Source organism: Peromyscus eremicus, chromosome 7 (assembly GCF_949786415.1).
Source record: "Peromyscus eremicus chromosome 7, PerEre_H2_v1, whole genome shotgun sequence".
Taxonomy (NCBI): domain Eukaryota; kingdom Metazoa; phylum Chordata; class Mammalia; order Rodentia; family Cricetidae; genus Peromyscus; species Peromyscus eremicus.
Genome location: NC_081422.1, coordinates 34,627,330 through 34,650,322, shown reverse-complemented (window position 1 = coordinate 34,650,322; position 22,993 = coordinate 34,627,330). Strand labels below are relative to the sequence as shown.

Here is a 22,993-nt window from a genome sequence, read left to right as displayed (position 1 = left end):
TTAAAATACAACATATAATATGTTTATGCATATTAATATTTCCATCCATGCAAATAGTGTGTGTTAATCATGTACAGCCTCCCTTGGGCTGCTGAGATGGCTCAGACCCTTGCTGCCATCCCAGGGACTCACTCCCGCAAGTCCGCAAGTCTTCTGACCTCCACTTGTCTGCTACACAAAAGTGTTTTATGACATATACAAAATCAATAAAAATATAATTTAAAAGATGATTTGAGCCTGGAAAGAGGAATGTCTAAAGTTGCCTTATTGTTTGTTTGTTTTTCAAGACAGGGTCTCTCTATGTAGTTCTGGCTGTCCTGGAGCTCACTATGCAGACCAGGCTGGCCTTGAAGTCAGAGTCAAGATCCCCTCCGAGTGCTGAGATTATAGGCATGCATCACTACATCTGGCTTATTTGTTTGTTTTTAAAAGCCGCTTTAGAAGGTTATAGGAAATAGTCTGGGCATATTCATGTTTTGTGGTGGGCTAATGTCAGCTATCAAAAGTTGATTATGCTTTTCATTTCCCAATACTGATTTCAGTGACATGAGAAACCAACCATGGTGGAAGTGTTTACACCACAGAAATTAGCAGATGATTCAAATCAGTGGATCCAGTCTGGTTTGCAAACATTTATCAGTCGTTAAGGAAGTGAAAGGTCCCTCCCAATAGAGTGAGAATCAGTCATGTGCAGACCCGAGATTTGCCTCTTCAAAACCCTTCCCTGAAAAAAAAAAAAAAATTAAAACCGAATTGCCAAAACCCAAACCAAAACAGCAATAAAACACCCCATTCAGGCCGTACTTGGGACCCCTTGGGTCAGAATCCAGGATGAGCCAGGAGATAGGAACCTATTTATGAAACAGTCTTGAAGTGATGCAGCCAGTGTGGCTGGTCCTTGGGCTGGAGTGTTAGGGACAGAGAAGAGAGGATGAGTGGAAAGACAGATCAGAGGCAGGAGGAACTTAACAGAGACAGATTGGAGGTGACAGTGTTTCTGAGTTTCCTCGTTTGGACCACTGAGTTGATGGAAGAGGATGAAGGTAACTGGCCTTAAGCAGGCTGCTATGAGCTGCTTAGAAGTGATGATGAAGAGCATTGTTTTGTACATGTTGCTGGAGGAGCCAGGGAAGGCAGGTTTTGGTGACAGACAGAACAGCAGCTACAGGGAACCAGAGCTGGGAATACAGGTTAGGGAGTGTGCAGTTGTGTGTTTGGGTGAGACGGATAGACTGGATGCGTGATGTGGGAGGAGGAAGAGACTGGGAAGAACTCAGCTCTTCAGAAGCAGGTAGAAGATGAGAAGCCATGGGGAGATCAGGCCAATAGCAAATCGTATATTGTTTACGAAGTTGGTTTCTGGAGGGAGGAAGGAGGACTTTCCAGTCGTTTATATTTCCAGAGCCTGACTGCAACCACACAAATGTTCTTGTACAACAAGAGGTATTCTTACTTTGGGTGTCATAGCCGAGAAACATCTGTCAAAACTCAAGGGACCACCATGGGGTGGTTCAGTGGGCAAAGGTACTTGCCACACAAGCCTGGAGACTTGAATTTGATTGTTGGGACCCATGTAAAGACGGAAGGAGAGAGTCAACTTCACACAGTTGTCTTTTGATCTGCATATGCATGTCACACACGCATGTCCTCACATATGCCATACACACCCCATGGCATGCATGCCCCCACACAGATCATAGACATGCCAAACACATACAATAATAACAATTTAAAAAAAGCTTAACAATTCAAAGATTTATTTAAATTCATGGTTCCAGAGGATTCAGTGTATGGTAAATGGACTCTGTATTTCTGACCCAGAGTGAGGCTGAACAGCTTGGCAGCAGGAGCGTGTGGCAGACACTGTCCACATTACGGTAGACCTGCAGCCGAGAAGACAACCGGAAGTGATCAGGAACATACAGCCTCCGGGTACCTGCCTCTACCTGCTTCCTCTCTCCTTTAGGGTGTCCTAAAGTACCCACAACCTCCTCAAATAGTGCTAACGGCTGGTAACTTAGTGTTCAAAACATGAGGAACATCTCGTATGTTAACCACAACACACAACAACCCAGGTTAGATTTCTTTGCATTGTCTCAACCTATTGTGCGAAGGCATGCTCTTTGATGCTGCCCCTTGAGTTTCTAGATGGTAGTTAGGTATCCTTGACTAGAAACACAACATGTATGCAAATTAATTAGAACCAAATAACAGTTAGGCGTATCTTCCAGAACATGGCAGCTGGGCATACAGTCTAAGGAATTTTTTTATTTTTGGTTTTTCAAGACAGGGTTTCTCTGTGTAGCTTTGCGCCTTTCCTGGAACTCACTTGGTAGCCCAGGCTGGCCTCGAACTCACAGAGATCCGCCTGGCTTTGCCTCCCGAGTGCTGGGATTAAAGGCGTGCGCCACCACCGCCCGGCCAGTCTAAGGATTTTTGATGTGGAGAAGCTAGGGTGTTGTAGGTAACAGACACGCAGCGCGTGTGTGTTGTGTCGTACTCCCGTAACAGGAACTGAATGGAAACGCAGCTTGAACTCCTTTTTTATGGAGCCGGGGGATCAGAGTCTCAGAGAAAGGATGTGAGGGGTCTGTGCCCACCGTGGCTCCTGCTTGCTTCAGGTTTGAGCCGTTCCTGCAGCATTTCTGCAGTGTCTTCCTCCCATGACAGGACTTGTCCGGGCTTAGGGAAGAAAGGGCTTTTCTGCAGCCTGGGAGGGGGCACAGGATGTTAAGAGCAGGAAGGGGAGAGACATCTGTGGGGGCAAAAAGGTTTATGAGGCCCGCTGTCCAGAGGCTTGACCAATCCTCACAGACTTCAAGTTCTGAGAAAGGACTTGGTTGACCGCATTACTTCCTGAGTGAAAGATTTACCTCTGAGTGACCTGGTTCATTTGCATTCACTCTTTCGAGAGAGTACCTAAGATTCAGCTAAGTAGTGACTGAGGCCAAAGTGGCAGCTAGGATGTTGGAAACCAGGGGGGAAGCCATGTGCTGCTTCAGCTAAGAGCAGCTGGAGGGAGTCGGAGCTGAGACTAACTCACTTGCCCGGTTCTCAGAACCCATTCCAGGAATGTAATGGGGTAAGTATAATTCTTTTAATTGTGTGGGGCCAGAGGTCTAGAATTTTATTGTGGCTGAAGAGTTCTTTACTCTTCATTAAAAAAAATAACATAGAACAAGGCATTGGATAGAGTAGTTATTGTTTCCATGGCCATAGTGTAATTATCTGTATTTGTGACAACCTAAGACTGGCATGGAGATTTGAAACTCATAATTCTGTAAGAGAAGCTAACAGAGGAGTCTCAGCTCACTACCAACTTTTGCTCACAGTGGGTACTTGAAGAACCTCAGTCTTTCTTGCCCCATCTTTTGATGAAAGCTGTCTTAAGCCTGAAATACAACTCCTCACCTTTTATGACTGAGAGAGAAATCATGTCTCTGGGATGCGGATAGGACAGAAGAGGGTTGGCATTAGGAGGTAGCTGGTGGTTTTGTTATGATGCCCTTTTAATTTGGGGGGTGTGGTGGGGGCACATACATCTGTCTCGTTCTGGTTGGCATCTCCAGATCTCAGCATCAGGGCTTCCATTCTTGAAGCAAAGGTCATGGATGACCCCTTCCATGTCCTGGAATGCTGACTGGGGTCCTTTCAACACTGGCATTTGGAAAATGTTGAGGAACAAGAAGGAAAGTACACAATCTGCTGATTTAAGAGCGCTCAAATAGGAGTCTTTTTGGACTGGCTATTGGGATAAGAGACCTTTATAAGTGCAAGAGAGAAAAGTCACTCATTCACATCTTTGACATAGTTGTACACCTACTATGTGCTAGGCACTTGGAAAGGAAAGAAATTACAATTAAAAATGGGACCTTTAATTTCAAATAATTTATAGCTACAGGTAGAAGATCTAGTGAAGTGAAGTTATTGTCATATAGGTTTGAGACAGGGTCTTGCTGTGTAGCCCTGGCTATCCTCAAACTCGATCTCTTCCTACCTCGGCCTCCCACGTGCTGGAATTACCTGTGTATGACACCATGCGGGCTGCGAAGCAAATTACTCATTAGAATCCAAGTGTGACAAATACGGAAAAGATCATTTCAGGCTGATGCATGCTAGAGTGGAGATGATAGCCATCACGAAGACTTCCTTCCGGAAGAGACTAATTTTGAAGAATAATGGAGACATAGTATCTACAGACATAGTATATCTACTTAGTGCCAGCCTATCTTGGGGGTTTTAACCCCTATAACATTCCAATAATGGAGATGTTATTTTGTAATGTGGATTGTCTTATGAGGGTTGAAACTGAGTGCCCTGAGCGGAAGAGTTAAGATCTGAATACAGGCCATGCGGTGGTGGCAGATGTCTTTACTCCCAGCACTCAGAAGGCAGAGGCAGGAGGATCTCTGTGAGTTCAGGCTAGCCTAGTCTACAAAGTGAGTTCCAAGACAGCCAAGGCTACATAGAGAAACACTGTCTTGGACCCCCCCCCAAAAAAAAAAAAACCCCAAATATCTGAATACAGGCAGTAAACACTAGAGTCTGAGTCTCAATCCTTAGGCCATTTACGCCCCAGGGCAGGGATTACTGGGTTTACTGAGTGAAAGAAAGAAGTAGAGAGAGGATATGACAGGCCAGAAAAGGAATAGATTCAAAGGCAGACAAGAAGCATGGCTGGAGTGGAGCTAGCTGTAGATGAGGGAGCTGGGAAGTGAGACAGCATCAGGCTGGGAGGCTTTTCTTGTTAAAATAAGAGTGTGGAAAAAAAATAAAGAGTGTGAACTTTGCTCCAAAATTATGGGAAACCCCAAGGGTGTGTGTGTGTGTGTGTGTGTGTGTGTGTGTGTGTGTAAGCATGCATGTGTGTGTCCTCCTCCTGGGCTCCTTGGAATCAAACCCAGAGCCCAGAGCACACTGTGCAAGCTGTCTAACCAGTGAACTATATCCCTGGGCTAGCCCCATGATTTTAAGCCAGGGAGTGACCTGAAGTAATGGAATCACACTGTGTCATTGTGGAGGGTGGACTGGAGAGGGGCCCAGACTGGCAACAGGAAAGGCAGTTGGGAGCCCATTCAAGTAATCTGGGTGTGGAGTGATGAGAGAGGGATCTGAGCAGCCAGAGGAGTGTCGAGTGGGCCATGGGGATTTGGGAGACCGAAGGGAGTGGTGTCTGTCAGCCTTGGTGTAGAGCAATGGGAGGTAGGTGTACTTCCGGTTTATGTGAATCTCATAGTGAAGCCCAAAGAGAGGGAAAGGACACTGAAGTCAGAAATGGACCTGCTCCTCACCGTGAGAGTCCTGATGGATGTTAGGAGCTCAGTGCTCTATGGTAATAAATACAAGGGTTGTGGCCGTTTGTTGGATGTTTATTTACTGATTGCCAATCCTTTGGTTAAATGCTTATGTTAATCAGGTGACTCAGTCTTTGTAAGGAGTCTTATTAACTTACATCTGAACAGACAGGGTGATGGGAACACAGAGAGGACTTGGGTTTGCTCCTCTGTGTTGCTTAGAACCCAGGTGGCAGAGCTAGAATTCCAGTCTTGGCTTTGAACTGAAATCTTCTTACACAAATACTGTCTAGTAAGGCTCCCTAGGAGAAGGCAAGTGTTCTGGACTGCCCACTACAGAACCATTAGTCGTATGGATATTGAATATCTAAAGGGCAGCTGAGGACTGCATTTCTAATTAATTGAAAATCGCACGATCATATGTGACTAGTAGCCACTTTGGGGGTCCACCAGCTCTCTGCTCTGCTGGCTTTGGGGGCTGTCTGTATATCCATCACGAGTAGATGGATTGCAATGGATTTTCTAGGTTTTTTTAAACGTTTAAATTATATTCATTCATTCATTCGTCTGGGTTTTATGTTTGGTGTTGGCCAGGGTCTCACTTTTTAAAAGATTTATTTATTTTTGTTTTATATGTATGGGTATTTTGCCTGCACATATACCTCTGTACCACATGAGGTAGGCCAGAAGGAGGGTGTCAGATCCCCTGAAACTGGAGTTACAGATGGTGGTGAGCACCCTGTGGGTGCTGGGAATTGAACCTGGGTTCCCTGGAAGAGCATCCAGTGCTTTTAACAGCATCTCTCCAGCCCTAGTCAAGGACTCACTGTTTAGCTCAGGCTGACCTATAACACACGGCAATTCTTTTGCCTTAGCTTCCCGGAACCAGGGTTACAAGTGTAAGGTACCAACCACAGCAGGCTCATTGCAGATGACTTCTTACTAGTCAGGGCTTATTTGAGAATCTGATGAGAACTATAACCTCTCTGGGGAATGTACAGTGCTGTTGTAACAATGTCAGAGGTCCCCGAAGGGTAGGTTCCCTGGTTGGAAGTAACCTGATAGCATGTTACCTCCTTGAGAGCAGGGACTTCCGGTGTTTTGTTTTCCATTGACACCAGTATCAGGATTCCAGAATGATGTTTACTACGTAGTTGATCCTTGATAATTTATTGAAGGAGTGAGTGGCTGAAAGAGTCCTGGGTAACAAACACTTCAGGATCAACCAGAAGAACTTATGAAACTCCCAAGAAGCCCCAGGAATCACAGCAGTCAGGAAGGAGGCCCTTCCAAACCCAGGATCACTCTCCATGTCAGACGTGCTTGGGCAGTCCCATAGGATTAGGATTTAGTTTGTCTGCTTCGGTGTTCGAGACAGGTCTCACTCTGTAGCCCAGGCTGTCACTCAATATGTAGCCCAGCTGGCCTTGAACTCATGATCTTCTTCAGCCTCTCCAAGTGCTGGGACCACAGCTGTATGTCACCACTTCTGGTTTGAAAACAGGATTAACCATTGTCCTAGGGAGCAAAACCAGAGTGCTGGGTGTGGGTTCAGGTTGCAATGGGTTAACTCACAAATCCAGGGGTCGGTCCTCTATCCCGCCCCCGCCGCCACTGTCATTGGGAAACTTTGAAAAAAAACTCACTAGCTCAGCAGTGGAGTGCTTGCCTGGCATGTGTGGGCCCTGGGTTGGATGCCCCCAAATGACTGCCTAGATCAACAGCTTCCGACTTTGGCTTAGATAGGCCACATGATAAAGCACCAGTTTATTATGTTTTGACAAAGATTCAATAGTCACTGGGCAGTGTGTTACCAGTGGTCGTAAAGAAAAGGAAAAACAGGACCAGGTGGTGGTGCACGACTTTAATCCCAGCACTCGGGAGGCAGAGGCAGGCGGGTCTCTGTGAATTCAAACCCTGTCTCAAAAAACAAAACAAAACAAACAAACAAACAAAACAAAAATTCCAGACAGCGTAGTCTACAGAACAACACCAGGTCTCAAACAGCAAGACAAACCAGAACCAAAGGAAGCATAGACACAGGCATGTTTAGAGGTGAAAGAAGTCTTCAACAGAAAAGCATTTGTGGGTTTGGATGAGTGAGGAAAATATTGAGCTGCATGCTGAACCCCTAAATCTTTGTCCAGCTACCGCTCTTGTGGCAGACTCCCACGGGAGCTAGCTGTGAGGCAGAAGTGAGCCTCCTCCGAGCCCTGTAGGCAGACTGGCAGTTCGCTCCCAGCCCGGGATTTTCTAAGTACTCTCTGAGACTATCAGGTGTGTCGTGTAGGAAGCTGGCAGTCCTTCACAGTGTCCCAATCACATCTGTGTACTTACTTCTATTATTAGACTTTCCCAGACAAGCTTGCCAGGTGACAAACAGAAACTACCTTTCTTTATTCTCCGCTTCTCTGCTACCTCCTTTCTCCTTCTGAATGTACCTTTCCTACTCAAACCGAAAGTGTAAACACTACAGTCGATTTAATCTTATTTTATCTTACCTTTAGTTTTTCGAGACAGGGTTTCTCTGTGTATCCTTGGCTGTCCTGGAACTCACTCTTGTAGACCAGGCTGGCTTCGAACTCACAGAGATCCGCCTACCTCTACCTCCCAAGTGCTGGGATTAAAGGCGTGCGCCACCACCGCCCCCTTGGCAGTTTCAAAGTATCTATCAGGCAAGCTACCTGTGGCTATTCGGTATTCACCGCCTGCCACAATCTCTACCATTTCTAAACCTCATTGCACTCTTTTAGGCCACGTGTCTTTTTGCAGGTCTGACCTTTCGGAAAAAGTAAATCTCCCCCTCCCCCACGGTTAAGTGGCAGAGTCAAGACTAGAACTTGAGTCTCCATGATTTGGGACATGATGATCGGATTCCTTGCAATTTAATCCCCAGCTCTATAAATTGAGGATTAAGTAGTGACTAACCACAGTAAGTCTCTATTTCTTGAGGAATTAGGCTAAGAGAGGATTAAGTGAGTTGGCCCAGGGTTATAAGGCCAATAAGAAGTAAAGCCAGGGAAAACCGAGTTCATCTGTTCCTAACACTTCCACAGCCCAAGAGAATTTATTTCTCCTTGTTTATTAATCAAAGACAGCTGTAACTGTCACTGGCTGTGTTTTGAAACTCCCAATTAGCATGAGATAATTGTTGCTAATGCAGCGGTCTGCAGAGTATTGCCAAAAGCAGAGAAATGGGCGCTTTGGTCTCTGCAGCCTTGGTGTGGGTGGCTCCCATCAAGCTTGGGGAGTAGTGAATTCCATCTTGCAAGTCTCATGGCCCCTTGAGTCCGCCTAAGTCTCAAACCTCTCTCCAGGCTTGAGAGAGCAGTGCATCATTGATGGCCTGGGAGAGGAAGAGCTGATTGTGCGCAGGAAATGCCCTTTCAGAAATGGGGCTGGGCAGGATGTGGTGGCACACGCCTGGAATCTGAGCTACTGGGGAAACTGAAGCAGGAGGCTTGAAAGTTCAAGCCTGGGACTACATAGTGAGTTCAAGGTCACCCTGGGAAACTTAGTGAGACACTGTCTCGAAATAAAAGCGAGCTGATGTTTCCATGATGGTAGAGCACTTTTTTTTTTTTTTTTTAAGCACGTGAAAAACCCTGGGCTCTATCCCCAGTCCTGCAAAAATAGAATAAGAAGCTAAATTAAATAAAAATATCCAAAAGATGCCGGGTCCCATCTCCCCAGTCGTTGAGCTGCGCCTTCAGAGGGCACAAGGGTATCTGCTTGTGGTTTGTGAGGTTAGCTTGTACTTTCTGCATGGGTCTGTTCCTTGGGGTCGGGAGGAGGATGGTAGTTCAGTGGAGTCAAGGGAATGTGTCCAGGATGCATTGCAAAGCTTCCCAACCACGGCCTGCCTTCTGGAGCTTGCTTTGTGAATTACCATGGATTTTCCCCAGCCCTTCCCAGTGTTGAGAGTATTAATGGGACCATCTAAGATAAACTTCTGCACTAGTAGGCATGTGAGGAACAAAACCAGGAGTCTGCTGGGCTCCCTCTGTATATTCAAGAATTCTGTGCGTGTGCGTGTGCGTGTGCGTGTGCGTGTGCGTGTGTGTGTGTGTGTGTGTGTGTGTGTGTGTGCCATAGACAACTTTTGGTAGGTGCTTCTTTCTTCCCCAGTATGAACTCTGGGATAGCACTCAGGTTGCCGGTCTCAGGGATTGGAGGCAAGCGTCTTTACCCACTGAGCCATCTTGTTGGCCTTCAGTGAGTATTAATTTGTTTCTTGGAACGAATACACATTGTGAAGGCCACCAGTTGTTTTTATTTCCTGTAAACTGAACTTTCCAAACCATGGGAAGACCAGAAGGGGGCGCCCAAAAATCGACTCATTCTGATGACTGTGGTGCTGGTTTGGTTGTGATTTGGGAAACAACAGTGCCATCTAGTGGGATAGCTTGCTAATACCAGGTCAAAATTACTTTTTCAGAAACCGGTATATTGATAATCATTTTGGTCTAGAATCTCTTGTAATTAGCTTAATTTTAAGTTTTGGTTGCCAGAAGAAGGGTAGGGTGAGCAGGAAGTACCAGCCTGTTATGGCCAAAGTAGATCAAAACCAGCCTATTCCTCAGAGAGGCTATGATGCTCATCATGGTCTTTTGGGTTAGTTGAGCCTGTTGACTATTATAAAGGGCATAAATCCTGAACTTTAGACATTCCTCTTCAGCTTTTCCTGCCAAGTACTTTATGCGGAGTACACTGAGACACCTCTCTTGAGGCTTGCCTCTGGAGCTATGTGACTTGGAATTTCTTCTCCAGCTTGTACCACCAAGTGGTGCTCAACAAGAATATGAAATTACATGGATCAGCAACCCTGGAGCAAAATTCTATTAAAAATAGTTTTAAATATATTTACATGTATAGAATTCTGCTATTTTGTTTTTTGTTTGTTTGTTTGTGGGTTTTTTTGCGGGGGAGGGACAGGGCTTCTCTGTGTAGCCCTGGCTGTCCTGGAGTATGCAGTGTAGACCAGGCTGACCTCAAACTCCATCTGCCTCTGCCTCCCGAGCACATGGATTAAAGGTGTTCGCCACCACACCCACCTTTAGAACTCTGCTTTTGAATTGAGTTCTGTATTCCTCTAGCCCACAGAATAGGAAGATCGATCAGGGATTTTTGCCCTTTTCTTCCCTTACTCTCAGCCCTCCCTGGGGGCAGGGCAGCAGACCTAGTAGGTAGTGCAGAACCCTTCAAGTCTCTGCCTTCTGGCAGTCTCCCTCCCTCAAACCTTACAAGCCCTACCCTCTCCTATTTGCACCAGCTCCTTGGGGGCTTGGGTGGGTTGAGGAAGAATGGATCACTGTCCCATCAGAGATCTTTTTTTTTTTTTTTTTTTTTTTTGGTTTTTCAAGACAGGGTTTCTCTGTGCAGCTTTGCGCCTCTCCTGGAACTCACTTGGTAGCCCAGGCTGGCCTCAAACTCACAGAGATCCGCCTGGCTCTGCCTCCCAAGTGCTGGGATTAAAGGCGTGCGCCACCACCGCCCGGCCCCATCAGAGATCTTAAACAACCAAGTTGGGAGCTGTCGGTGCTTGTTTACAGAGGCATACATACCTAGGGACCTGGGTAGCAGATCAGGCTCTTCCTTCTCCAGTCTGGACAGCTGCAGAGATGCCTTGGATGTCGGACAGTGACTTTCAGCCAGTTAGTGTCTTCTCAGCTCACATCCCCACTTCCACTCTGGAAAGCACTCTCTCTGCTTTCGCTTGATTTTGTAACCCCGTGTCTTTGTACAGCTGAGGTCTGGATGACCTCCCCCAGGGTTGAGAAAGCAGGAGAAGTTTTAACGGTTCACATCCTGTGTCCTTTCCTCAGCAGCCAGCAGAGCAGCCAACAGAGCAGCCACGACGATGATTCCAGCAGGTTCCTGAGTCCGCGAGTGCGCCAAGAAAGGTAAGTTCAAAGTCGTGGGAGTGATGTGAGGGGCATGGAGAAAAACGACTGAGAATAAGGTGAAGCGCCTCCGTTGCCTCTGCTGTGTGTGAGAGTTCTGGGAAGTAGAAGGGGGGGGCATTGTCCGTGGAGAATGGTTGCAAAGACAAGCTGTTGCCCCAGAAACCAGAGGGAGCAGCATTATTGCTGTTCCTGAAGGCAGGGGGCTGTCTCTCCAAGGGAGAAGCCAACTGCCGACCAAAAGCTCTAGGCAAACTTCGGGTTTAGGATTTGAACCATACATTCATTTGCTTTGTTTTGTTCTGTTTTATGACAGGGTTTCTCTGTAGTCCTGGCTGTCCTGGAACTCGCTTTGTAGACCAGGCTGCGGCCCGAACTCACAGAGATCCGCCTGCCTCTGCCTTTCAAGTGATGGGATTAAAGGCGTGCGTCACCATGATGGCTGTGGGATTCGAGTCATACTTCACACGTTGAGTGTAGCATGGCTCATGTAGGGAAAAGGAATTTTGTTTCGGTTTTTGTCTGTGGTAAAGTATTTTGTACCTGAGGAATTCGTGTGTCCTGGGATGGGCACCTGTGGTCCCTGAAGGCTGAAGCCTTTGGAATGGAGCAGATTGTGTGTGGTGGGGGTTATTGGGGAAGAGGTTGATGTAGAGGTTACCGGGAGAATGAATGTGGAGGCTCCTAGATGCTGGGTTGAGGAACTGAGAGTCTGTCGGTTCTGCACTAGGGATGTGAGGACTGGCCAGGATCTGTTTCATTAGTACTGTGAGTACAGATAGTGGTTGCTGGTCATGAGTTAAGTTTCTTTTTTATGTAAGTCAAAGAAAGGTGATTTGATGGACCTTGACCGCCGAGCCTCTAGCATGCTGAGCACACATTCTGAAGTCACACCTGGAGAGAGCAGGGCAGCAGGCGGGGAACTGAGAGACTCAGCTGGCCTACTGTAGGGGCTCTGGGTTTTGCTTATTTGAGGACAGCTTCTTGCTATGTAGCTTAGGCTGGCCCTAGCTTGAGATCCTCCTGACTCAGTTTCTTCGAGTACTAGGATTCTAGGGGTATGCCACTGTACTTGACTTGAGATATGTATTTCAAAGGAGGAAATCAGTTGTATACTAGGAAAGATTCATTTACTTAAAAAGTTACATATATTGGGGGCTGGAGAGATGACTCAGAGGTTAAGAGCACTGACTGCTCTTCCAGAGGTCCTGAGTTCAATTCCCAACAACCACATGGTGGCTCACAACCATCTGTAATGAGATCTGGTGCCCTCTTCTGGCCCGCAGTCATACATGCTGTATACATAATAAATAAATAAAACTTTTTTAAAAAGTTACATATAATTACATTATAGCTTATTTACACTGTGTGTGTGTGTGTGGGGGGCACATGGAGATTAGAGGGGACCATTTTCAGGAGTCTGTTCTGGCCTTCTGCCATGTGGGCCCTAGGGATTGAACTTGGGTTCTCAGGTGTGATGGCAAGCCCCTTTACCTGCTAAGCCATCTTGCCTACTCAGGATGCATTTCTTTTGGGCTTGGCAGCTTATGCCTATAAGCTAGCATTCTGGAGTCAGGCATAGGAAGATCCCTGAAAGCACAAAGCTAGCCTGGTCTCCATAGCTGCAGGCCTGCCCAGGTTACACATGGAGACCCTGTTTCAAAAAAGAAACCAACCAAACAAAACCAAACTTATTTATAAGTCTACTATTGATTAACTTGAAAGGATTTCCTATGAAGAAGAACATGGTGGTTTAATTTTTCAGCTACAAAAGGCTGAAACATAACACAATCACATGGCTTCCCCCTCACTTTTAAGACAAGATCTCCTTCGGTTCAGCCTGTCCTTGTACTCCTGATCCTTCTGCCTGAATCTCAAGTGCTAGGAATACGGGACTGCCCTACCACACCCTTCTTCAGATGGTCTTTGAAGACCATCTTTGAGATCTGTATGAATTTGAGCAGATCTAGTGTGTTATCACCAGTCTTTTTCAAAGAGATGTTAGAATCAAGAGAATGGTTTTGAGGCTCTATCGTTCTAAGAGCTGACTGAAAGCTGGGAGTGGAGGCAGAGGCAGGTAGATCTCTGTGTTCAAGGCCAGCCTGGTCTACAAAGTGAGTTCCAGGATAGCCAGGGCTACACAGAGAAACCCTGTCTCAAAAACAAACAGAAAATAAGAGCTGGTTGACAGAAAGGAGGGAAGACGAGGAAAGAGAACGTTTAGGTAAGTCTGATAGCACTCAGTTTTGAGGCAATGTCTGTCTCACTATAGCTCTCCTGGCCTTCGTGCTTCTGGGTTGCTGGGTATACAGTTGCTGGCCGCCATTCCCAGGTTGACAGCACTTTATATACACAAAATCCTACAAAATAGAATTAGAGGGCATAAATTGTAAATGAGAAGGATTCAGCTCAGGTTAGGAGGAACTTTGTTTGTTTTTTTGAGACAGGCTGTTTTGTGTAACAGCCCTGGAACTGTCCTGGAACTTGTAGACCAGGCTGTCCTCAAATTCACAGAGATCCTCCTGCCTCTGCCTCCCGAGTGTTGGGATTGAAGGTGTGTGCCACCACAGCCCAGTTCAGGATGAACTTTTGCATGGCAAACAGGTCTCACAAAGTAATGAACTTCCCCCTCACAGGAGAAGTCAAGCCAAAGCTAGGCAGTGTGTCAAAAGAAATTCTGTCCTGGGCCAGTGTGGCAAGGTCTCTCTAAACATTATTTTTGTTTTTCAAAGTCTTTTAAATTCCATCCCATTTCTCAGTTTTATGCCCATCATTAGCCCAAATGAGTGGTTTGATTCAGTCTAGATAGAGTCAGTATAAAGATGTGGGCCCCAAAAAAGACTGATTAGTTAAAGGACTGTAGCTAGAGTTTTTCTGGTCCTGCCTGGCCCACAGTCAGGACAAATCTCTCTCACTTGCGAGTCCCGCAGCCACACATACCCAACCAAGTAAACACACAGAGACTTATATTATTTAAACTGTTTGGCCTAATGGCTCAGGCTTCTAGCTATCTAGTTCTTACATCTTAACCCATTTCTATAAATCTATACCTTGCCACATGGCTCGTGGCCTACCAGTATCTTACATGTTGGTACTTATGGTGGTAGCTGGCAGCATCTCTCTGCCTCAGCCTTCCACTTCCCATAATTCTCTTCTCTGCTTGTCCCACCTATACTTCCTGCCTGGCTACTGGCCAACCAGCATTTTATTTATACAGAAGGATATCCACAGCAAAGAACTTCATCAGTTTTGATCTGAGGATAGCTCTTTCGGTTCCCGGAGTAGCCTACACATCTTTCTATGGATGTCCAGATTTTTGGCATGCACACAATTAAAATAAATGGCACAGAGGTCCCTGAGGCAGCTCTGCTGTGCACTGAGTATCTCAGGATGATACTGTCTAGCTTTCAGTGTGATGTCCTCAGCTACGCTTCACCTTTTGGATCTGATTGCCAGCTCCTCTCTTCCCTCCATGTTATCTCTGATGCTTGGCCCATTCCAGGGGGAGAGAATGAAGTACTGAATTACATGTAACCCTGACAACACCCTCCCCAGGATACCCTGTCTCTTGGATGCTACCTAGACAGACATGCTTTTGGTGGGCTGCTTAGTAATGGACGCTGATTAAAAAAAAAATTATTTAACCTCCTTGTCTGACCATGTATACCTCCATAAAGGGTTCTCTTCTAGACTTACAGCATCTAGAAAAGCCCCCTAAATTTCTTTCCCATTCAGAACCTGCTGTGGTAGTTTGAAAGAAAATGGCCCCCAAATGGAGTGGCATTTCTAGGAGGTGTGGCCTTGTTGGAGGAAGTGTGTCATTGTGGGGATGGGCTTTGAGGTCTCTTTTGCTCCCGCTTCCCTCAGTACGACTCCAGTTGACTTCCTGTTGCCTGCAATTGTAGCTCTCAGTTCCAGCACCATGTCTGCCTGCACAGCCACCATGCTCCCTGACATGGTGATAATGGACTGAACCTCTGAAACTGTAAACAAGCCACCCCAATTAATGTTTTCTTTATAAGAGTTGCCGTGGTCATGGCGTCTCTTTGAAGCAACAGAAGACACTAACTAAGACACCTGCTCGGTTAGTTCCCTAAGCTCCTCATGGTGGATGTGGACATCATTTGCCCCGGCTTGCTTGGCATTTGTGGTGTGGCTTATGTCAGAAGTGTGCTTTGGACGGCAGACCCTGTGTGCACTCGATCTGAGATACCCAGAGCCACCACCCTGTGTTTGCCAAGGCCACTCTCAGTGAAGTCTTCCCTTCTTGGGTTCCTCCTACTGGTGAGAATGAGTTTCCAGGGTCGTACTGTTAGGATTCTGCCACTCTTCCAGCTGCACGACCACACATGTGCAGTTCAGTAGCCAAGCAAGGGGTCTTGTATCTTACATCATCCCTGCACAGCGTGGCATAGCTCCGTAAGCCCACATGCGCATGTGCAGGGAAATCCTTAAAAAGCCGGCCACAGACTGCTCCCCTCTCTTCTGCTCTCTCCTCCTCCTCCACTCTCTCCCTGCACACATCTTTCACAGGCCTGGTCACTCTCTTCTGCCTCCCCCCACCCCCCAATAAAGCTCTGATGCTGGGTTTTGTCATGCCTCATGACCTTTCCTCACAGAGTAAAAGCACTGCATTTAAAACCAACACATACCCTGTACTTGATTCTTCTTTTAATACATTTTCACCCATTTTAGAGTCTCTTGCTTTGAGAACATTGGGCTGTGATGGACTGAGATTTGAGTCTGAAAAGATTTTCTGTAGTAGTAAGGATGTGACCTGTGTGCCTGACTTTGAGCTGTGTGTGTGTGTGTGTGTGTGTGTGTGTGTGTGTGTGTGTGTGTTTTAGAGGGTCAGGTGGTGCTGGTAGAGGTTAGGGGTCAGTATTTCTTCAGGTGCTGTCCTGTCTCTGTTTCTCTCTCTCTCTCTCTCTCTCTCTCTCTCTCTCTCTCTCTCTCTCTCTCTCTCTCTCTCTCTTTCTTGGGAGTTGAGGAGAGGCAAGGCCTCTCATTGGCTTGTAACTCATTAATTAAACTAGGAGTGAGCCTCGGGGGATCCATTTGTCTTTGCCTCCCCCATGCTGGCTGTGATTATAAGCTCAGGGCTTCTGGAGCTGGGACTCCTGCTTGTGTCAGCAAGCAAGCGTTATACTGACTGAGCCATGGTCCCAGCACTTCACTCTGGTCCTCTGGAAGACTGTGCACCATCTCATTAACGGCCACATTTCCTGCACTGTGAGTCTCTGCTGTAATCTTGCCATTCCTCTGTACCGTTCCTCTGGATGGACAAACACAGCAGGGACTGTCACAGACTGAGAGTGGCCAAGAGTGAGGCATTCTGTGACTGCTTCTAATACTCCAGATCATGAAAGCTGGCTTTACAAAACAGGTGGAATTAATATTGGTTTCTTTAAAATTCTCTAAATTCTTTTAAATTACATGGTTTTTTTTGTTTGTTTCGTTTTGTTTTGTTTGTATAGGATGCTCTTTGGGCTGCTTTAATAATACACTGATTCTTTTCAGCTCTGCACAAAGTTCAGGATGGACATACTATTTAGAGACAGGATTAGTTCAGCCATGCCCACTTGGCTGTCGGATAGTCACCATGTGATTGTCTCATTGTGTAGATGTCATGGGATAACCCACATAACTGAGATGGCTGTGAGCATCTCTAGGAATCTAATCTTACTGGACTTCCATTGTCGACTGAAGTGTGCTTATGTATCCAGTGGCTGTCTTAACAGCCAGAAATGAAAAGTCTCTTATCTGGTCAAACAGGGCAACAGCTGTGACGTCGGGGAGAAAGGTTGATTTTATTTATGTAGAGAATCCATTTACTAGGAAATGGGGGAGGGCTTGGAGGGAGGGCTGTCTCGGAACTAGGACATCACTACACTCCTGCCAGGTTTCCAGTGAAAAGGAAAAGAGATAACTTCCTCAGGCTTGTGTGTCATGTGTCGTGTGTGTGTGTGTGTGTGTGTGTGTGTGTGTGTGTGTGTGTGTGTGTGACATTAATCCACTTTTCTTGCTTCATGGTGAAGCCAGTGACAAGATGAAACAGTAGTCTCCAGGTTCCCCCTAAACTAGACCAGTTATTAAAGTTTCTCAGGTACCCAGAACTTTATTCAGTTCATTTCCCCTGGTGGCGGGGACTTGTAAACAAAGCATGGATTGTAGGGAAAGGAGCACTTTTACGAAGGACCCTTTGTGGGCAGCAGGTGAGTTTCAGTAGCATGTGGTCTCAGCTGATCCGGGTGCCTTTCAGTAGCAGGAAAGTTGAGACCTGGAATGAGAGTGAGTGTGAGTACCAAGTGGGGCTGCAGCAGGGACCAGAGTGTGCATGCATGTAGACACCCCTGCATGCAGGCATGCATGCCATGAGCCTTTCTAAAGCCTCCTCTATCCGTAGGAGACAGGAGAGCTGCTAGAGACCAGCTGCAGGATGGGTGGAGGTGCACTGGCTGTTGATGGGGCCTGCTGTGTGGGTCAGAGCATGTACAGACAGTCAGGCCCACTGTGTTTGTGATGCTTTCTTAACCCTGCTTTTTGTCTTGTTTTTTTTTTTTTTTTTTTTTTGTTGTTGTTTTTTTTGTTTTTTTTTTGGTTTTTCGAGACAGGGTTTCTCTGTGTAGCTTTGCGCCTTTCCTGGAACTCACTTGGTAGCCCAGGCTGGCCTCGAACTCACAGAGATCCACCTGGCTCTGCCTCCCGAGTGCTGGGATTAAAGGCGTGCGCCACCACCGCCCGGCTTGTCTTGTTTTTGAAGCAAGCCACTCTGGCCTTAAACTAGTTGTATAACTGAGGATCTCATTGAAATCCTGTTCCTCCCACAGTTTGCAAGTGCTGGGATTAACAGTTTGGGCCACATCTGAGTTTTTTATTTCTTCTTAAATTGTAGACCAGGCTGGCCTTGAACTCACAGAGATCTACCCGCTCTGCCTCCCAAGTGCTGAGATTAAAGGCGTGCACCACCACAACCTGGCTGTACTTTTTTCTGAGGTGCTGGAAGTCAAATCCAGGGCTTTTTCACATGACAGGCAAGCTCTTTCCCACTGAGCTACATCCCCAGCTTTAACTGCTTTTTTGGTTGTCATTCTTTTGAGATAATGTCTCACTATGTGTAGCTATGTAGCCCTGGCTGGCCTAGATCTCATGATGTAGCCCACACTGTCCTTGATCTTGTGACAGTTCTGCCTGTGCCTCATGAGCCCTGGCATTACAGGCATGTATCATCATGCTTGGTGGTAACTGTGCATGTTATTATGTATTTATTTATTTCCTTATTTGTTTGTTTGTTTGTTTGTTTGTTTGTTTGAGACACAGTCCTCTTGTGTAGCCCTGGCTGGCCTGACACTTGCTGTATATAGACCAGGCTGGCTTTGAACTCACAGAGATCTCTCTGTCTTTGCCTCCCAAATGCTGGGATTAAAGGTGTGCCATCGTGTCCAACTATAACTGCATTTGAAAGAGCAATGTACTTGACTTTTCTCAACTTCAATCTTTTCATTTGTAAAGGTCTATTGTTCATCATATCTAGTGAGGAATAGCTAAACTATTGTATATAAAGTGCTAGGTATTTAATAGGTGCTAAAGAAACTAGACACTTAGTAGGTGTTAAATCAACTAGATGCTTAGTAGGTGTTAAATAAACAGCAGGTATTGACTCCCAATGAGATTTGACTCTTCCTGAGAAGAGCAATGCTCTTCTGACCTAAAGATGGGGAAGGGGCGCATGAGGCCTTACCCAGCTGAGAATGATTGGCAGTTGATAGCTGCTGGGGGACAGAGAGTTGCCCATGCTCCAGTGGGTGGCACCACACCCTTGTGCCTAGGGCAGCACTAATATTGACTCAGTGGGTTATAAAATAACAACCACAAAGAGGAGTGGACATGAAGTTGGGAGGGGGCTGAGGGAGGAGGGTTCATGGAGGAGTGGGTGGTAGATATGATCAAAATACATTGTATATATGAACTTCTCAGAGAACAAATATAAAATATTATATATCTAAGAGATCACTCAGATAGAGTGTGGGTGGAATTTGGAGCACCTGCAAATGCAAAGTACAGACACTGGTAGATGAACAGACTATGCTGTGACATCACCCCTCAAGAATCTTGTTGTTAATGGTGAGATATACTTGCAAATGAAGGTACGATGTCATTATGGACATGGAATTAGACATTCAGTAAAAAAACAAAATCCTTGCTAGGTGCCAAACTGTGCAGTGAATCCTCTACATATTATCTTAACATGTCCCTCTTTCTGTGGCCCTATCAAGCTGATGCTGCTTTTCCAGAGTTTAGGAGACTGGAGGCCCTGTGAAGTTAAGAACCTGCCCAGGAGTGGCTTACTAGTCGGGTGGTGGCTGGGGGATGCATCCACAGAGGATGGTGGGTTATGCTTATGGAGGGTGAAGCTTTGCCTGAGAGCTTCAGGATGAGTGGGAGTGTCACATGGACAGCATTCCCAGGGAAGGAACAGGATGTACACAAGCATGGGGGTGTGAGAGAGCTGGAGAAAGCAGGGAGAGCTCAGGAATCACAGATACTTAAGTCTGCTACAGTGTCGTGACCTAGGAGTGGGATTCTAGCAAGAGGCCACAAAAGATTATTCAATCAGGTGGATAGATCTTTTGGTGCCATGTAAGCAGTGTGCCCCCTACCCCCAAGGCAGGGTTTCTCACTGTGTATGTAGCCCTGGCTGTCCTGGAACTCATTCTGGAGACCAGGCTGGCCTCGAACTTGGAGATCCGGAGATCTGCCTACCTCTGCCTAAGTGCTAGGATTAAAGGCATGCACCACCACCACCTGGCAGGAACATTCTTCATTGACAGGAAACCCTGGGTTGGTGGGGGGGGGGGGAATGATATCCTGAGAAATAGAGTACCCTGTGTCTACCTGAGCAGGGTCTCAGGTTGCTCAGGCTGGCCCTGAACTTGCTTTGTAGCATAGACTGGCCCTGAATGCTTGGTTCTTCCTGCCTCTACCTTTTAAATTATAGGCATTTATTTATGGAATTTCTGGAGACTGGGAAGCCTAAGATTAATGTACTTGCAGAGTTAGTGTTTTAATGAAATCTGTTTTTTCTTTTCTTTTCTTTGATTTTCTTTTCTTTTCTTTTCTTTTCTTTTCTTTTCTTTTCTTTTCTTTGTCTTCGTCTTCGTTCTTAAAGGTTGAAAAGATTTAGACTAGCCAAAATAATCTTTTTTTAAAAATGCCCTATTGAGGGGCTGGAGAGATGGCTCAGAGGTTAAGAGCACTGCCTGTTCTTCCAGAGGTCCTGAGTTCAATTCCCAGCAACCACATGGTGGCTCACAACCATCTATAATGTGATCTGGTGCCCTCTTCTGGCATGCAGGCATGCATGCAGATAGAACACTGTATACATAAATAAATAAATCTTTTTAAAAAAATGCCCTATTGAGTTTAATTTGAGTTGTTCACAGGATTGATGAGGGTTTATTTACAGGTGTATGAGCCACTTTCTAGTGGCTACACCATTGAAGAAGTATCTTTCCCTCGCCCAGCAACCATTAACTGCCTATAAATTCTCAGGGAAAGGTGAGGCCTAAGGAGTCCCTCATCCTTATGTGTTTGTTTGCATGTGCATGGGTACAGAAACATGTGTTTGTCAGGAGCCAGAGATCAACCCTGAGCCTTGAGTTTCCTTGTTAAGATGAAGCCCATTTTTGAAACATTTTTTTCGGCAGGTTCTGGGGTTTGCTAACTGGGCAAAACTGGCCGGCTGACTTTGCATCACCAACACTGGAATTACAGATGTGCTCTGCCAGACTGGAGCCTCGTGTGTGTGTGTGTGTGTGTGTGTGTGTGTGTGTGTGTGTGTGTGTGTGTGTCTGTGTGTGTGTGTGTGTGTGTGTGTCTGCCAGAACTCAGGTCCTCATGCTTGTGTGGCAAGCACTTTATCAACTCAGCTGTCCCCAAACAAACAACAACAAAAGTGGGTCCCACTGTGTAGTGAAAACTGGCCTCCAACTCACAATTCTCCTGTCTCAGCTTCCCAAATGATGGGGTGTGTGCCAATATGTCTAGTTTGAAGCCTGTGTTCTTCATAAGCAGCCATCTTTCTGTGTCCTGATAGGAAAAAGAGCTCCAGTCTCTACTGTTAGATCCTGGGCTGCCCCTTTACTGCTTTCTATTAACCCCCCCCAGAAGGCCCACCTCTTAACTCCATTACGTTGGAGGCTAGCATTTCAACATGAATTTGAGTATGGGAAGTTCATTCAGTCTATAGCACCAAGTCACTACCATTCTTGTTTAAAGGACTTTTAAAAATACATTCATCATCATGAGCATACACACATGGCTGTAGAGGGCAGAAGACAACTGGTGGGAACTGGTTGTCTCCTACCGTGGGGCTTCAGAAGCCCGAATTCAGACTGCCAGTCTGGCAGCAACGACCTTTGCCCCTGAGCCAGCCCCACTCCCAGCTATTCTTGTGAGAAAAATCACAACGATCCCATGGAGAAACATGGATTTGAGAAACAAACACTTGGAGTGCAAACAGATGAATTAGAAACAAATACATACCCAATTCAGTCGCTGAAACAGTTATTGAGTACATACTATAAGGCATCCACTCAAGGCATTATATACAGCTATGATCAAGACGCCAGCTTTGGCTGGGCGGTGGTGGCGCAGGCCTTTAATCCCAGCACTCGGGAGATCTCTGTGAGTTCAAGGCCAGCCTGGGCTACAGCGTGAGTTCCAGGACAGCTAGGGATACACAGAGAAGCCCTGTCTTGAAAACCAAAAAAAAAAAAAAAAAAAAAACCCAAAAAAACACATCAGCTTTGATGCTTGCTGTTCGTTCAGTGAGAGGAAATAGACACCCCACAAAGAAGCTACCAAGTAGTAAGAAATGCTCTGGAGAAAATGAAAGCGGGTGACAGGAACTGAGGTGGGCAGGGAGGAATTTCTGCCATGGCAACATTGGGATTGAGACCAGATGGTATCTTTCTGAATGGTGGTAGTGAGGACCAAAAAAGAGGAACCAATTAAAAATGTGAGAAATGGAGCCAACAGGAGTGACATCCTAGTTGGAAGGCCGTCCAGGATGAACCTGAGTTTTCTGGCTTGTGCAGCAGAAAAAGGCAGCACAAGAGGCTAAGCAGCTCCTTCTCTGTAATCATGGCTCTAGCACATGCCATGTGACATTGGTTTTCTGCCCTCCCCTCCCCTTTAATAGGTTTCTCTGCTGATACAGTAGGCCAGATCAAGCCGAACTGAAAAGGTATTACAGCAGTTTTATTTGAGCACAGCAACTCCCAGGTGAGTTCTCCAGTCCCAGAGATTGAGGCTGGAGAAGCCTCGCACCCACAAACAAAAGCAGGGAGACTTTATAGGTTGTAGGAGAGAGGTGATGACATCTCTGCCACAAGCTGGGTTTGTGCCCAAGTGTGGTCAAAAGCTGAGCACTTTAGGTGAGGATTTGGGCAGCTGGCAACTTCAGGTGAGGAATCTGCAGTAGCTACCAAGAATGGAGAGCTGGGCTTTTTGGCACTTTTTCTTTAGAGACTCTCTGAGAGGGGTTTGGAGAGAGAGAGAGAGAGAGAGAGAGAGAGAGAGAGAGAGAGAGAGAGAGAAAGAGAGAGAGAGAGAGAGAGGACTTTCTGGGTCATGCAGGGGCAAGCCGGAGGTTCCAACTGAACAATTTGTGTGCCTCATTCTTCTCCTTTGTAAAATGGGTGTATCGAGTGATGATTCATTCTATGGGTGATGGTTTATAAGGATACGCCTGGTCCATGGCTAGCGTTTTGTATGTGCTTGCATTAATTATTA

The 22,993-nt window shown here is 46.2% G+C and overlaps 1 protein-coding gene across 2 annotated transcripts in view; it reads left to right on the top strand.

The window, feature by feature from the left end:
* The window catches only part of Gramd1b (GRAM domain containing 1B), a 189,543-nt gene that overhangs the window by 32,670 nt on the left and 133,880 nt on the right, over positions 1 to 22,993 (top strand). For both annotated transcript variants that reach the window (XR_009380202.1, XM_059267661.1), the window contains exon 2: positions 11,120 to 11,197. Coding sequence is in view for 1 of the 2 variants with exons in the window: in XM_059267661.1 (XP_059123644.1) it covers positions 11,120 to 11,197 (78 nt within the window). In the remaining variant the exon portion in view is untranslated. The remainder of the gene's footprint in view (positions 1 to 11,119; positions 11,198 to 22,993) is intronic.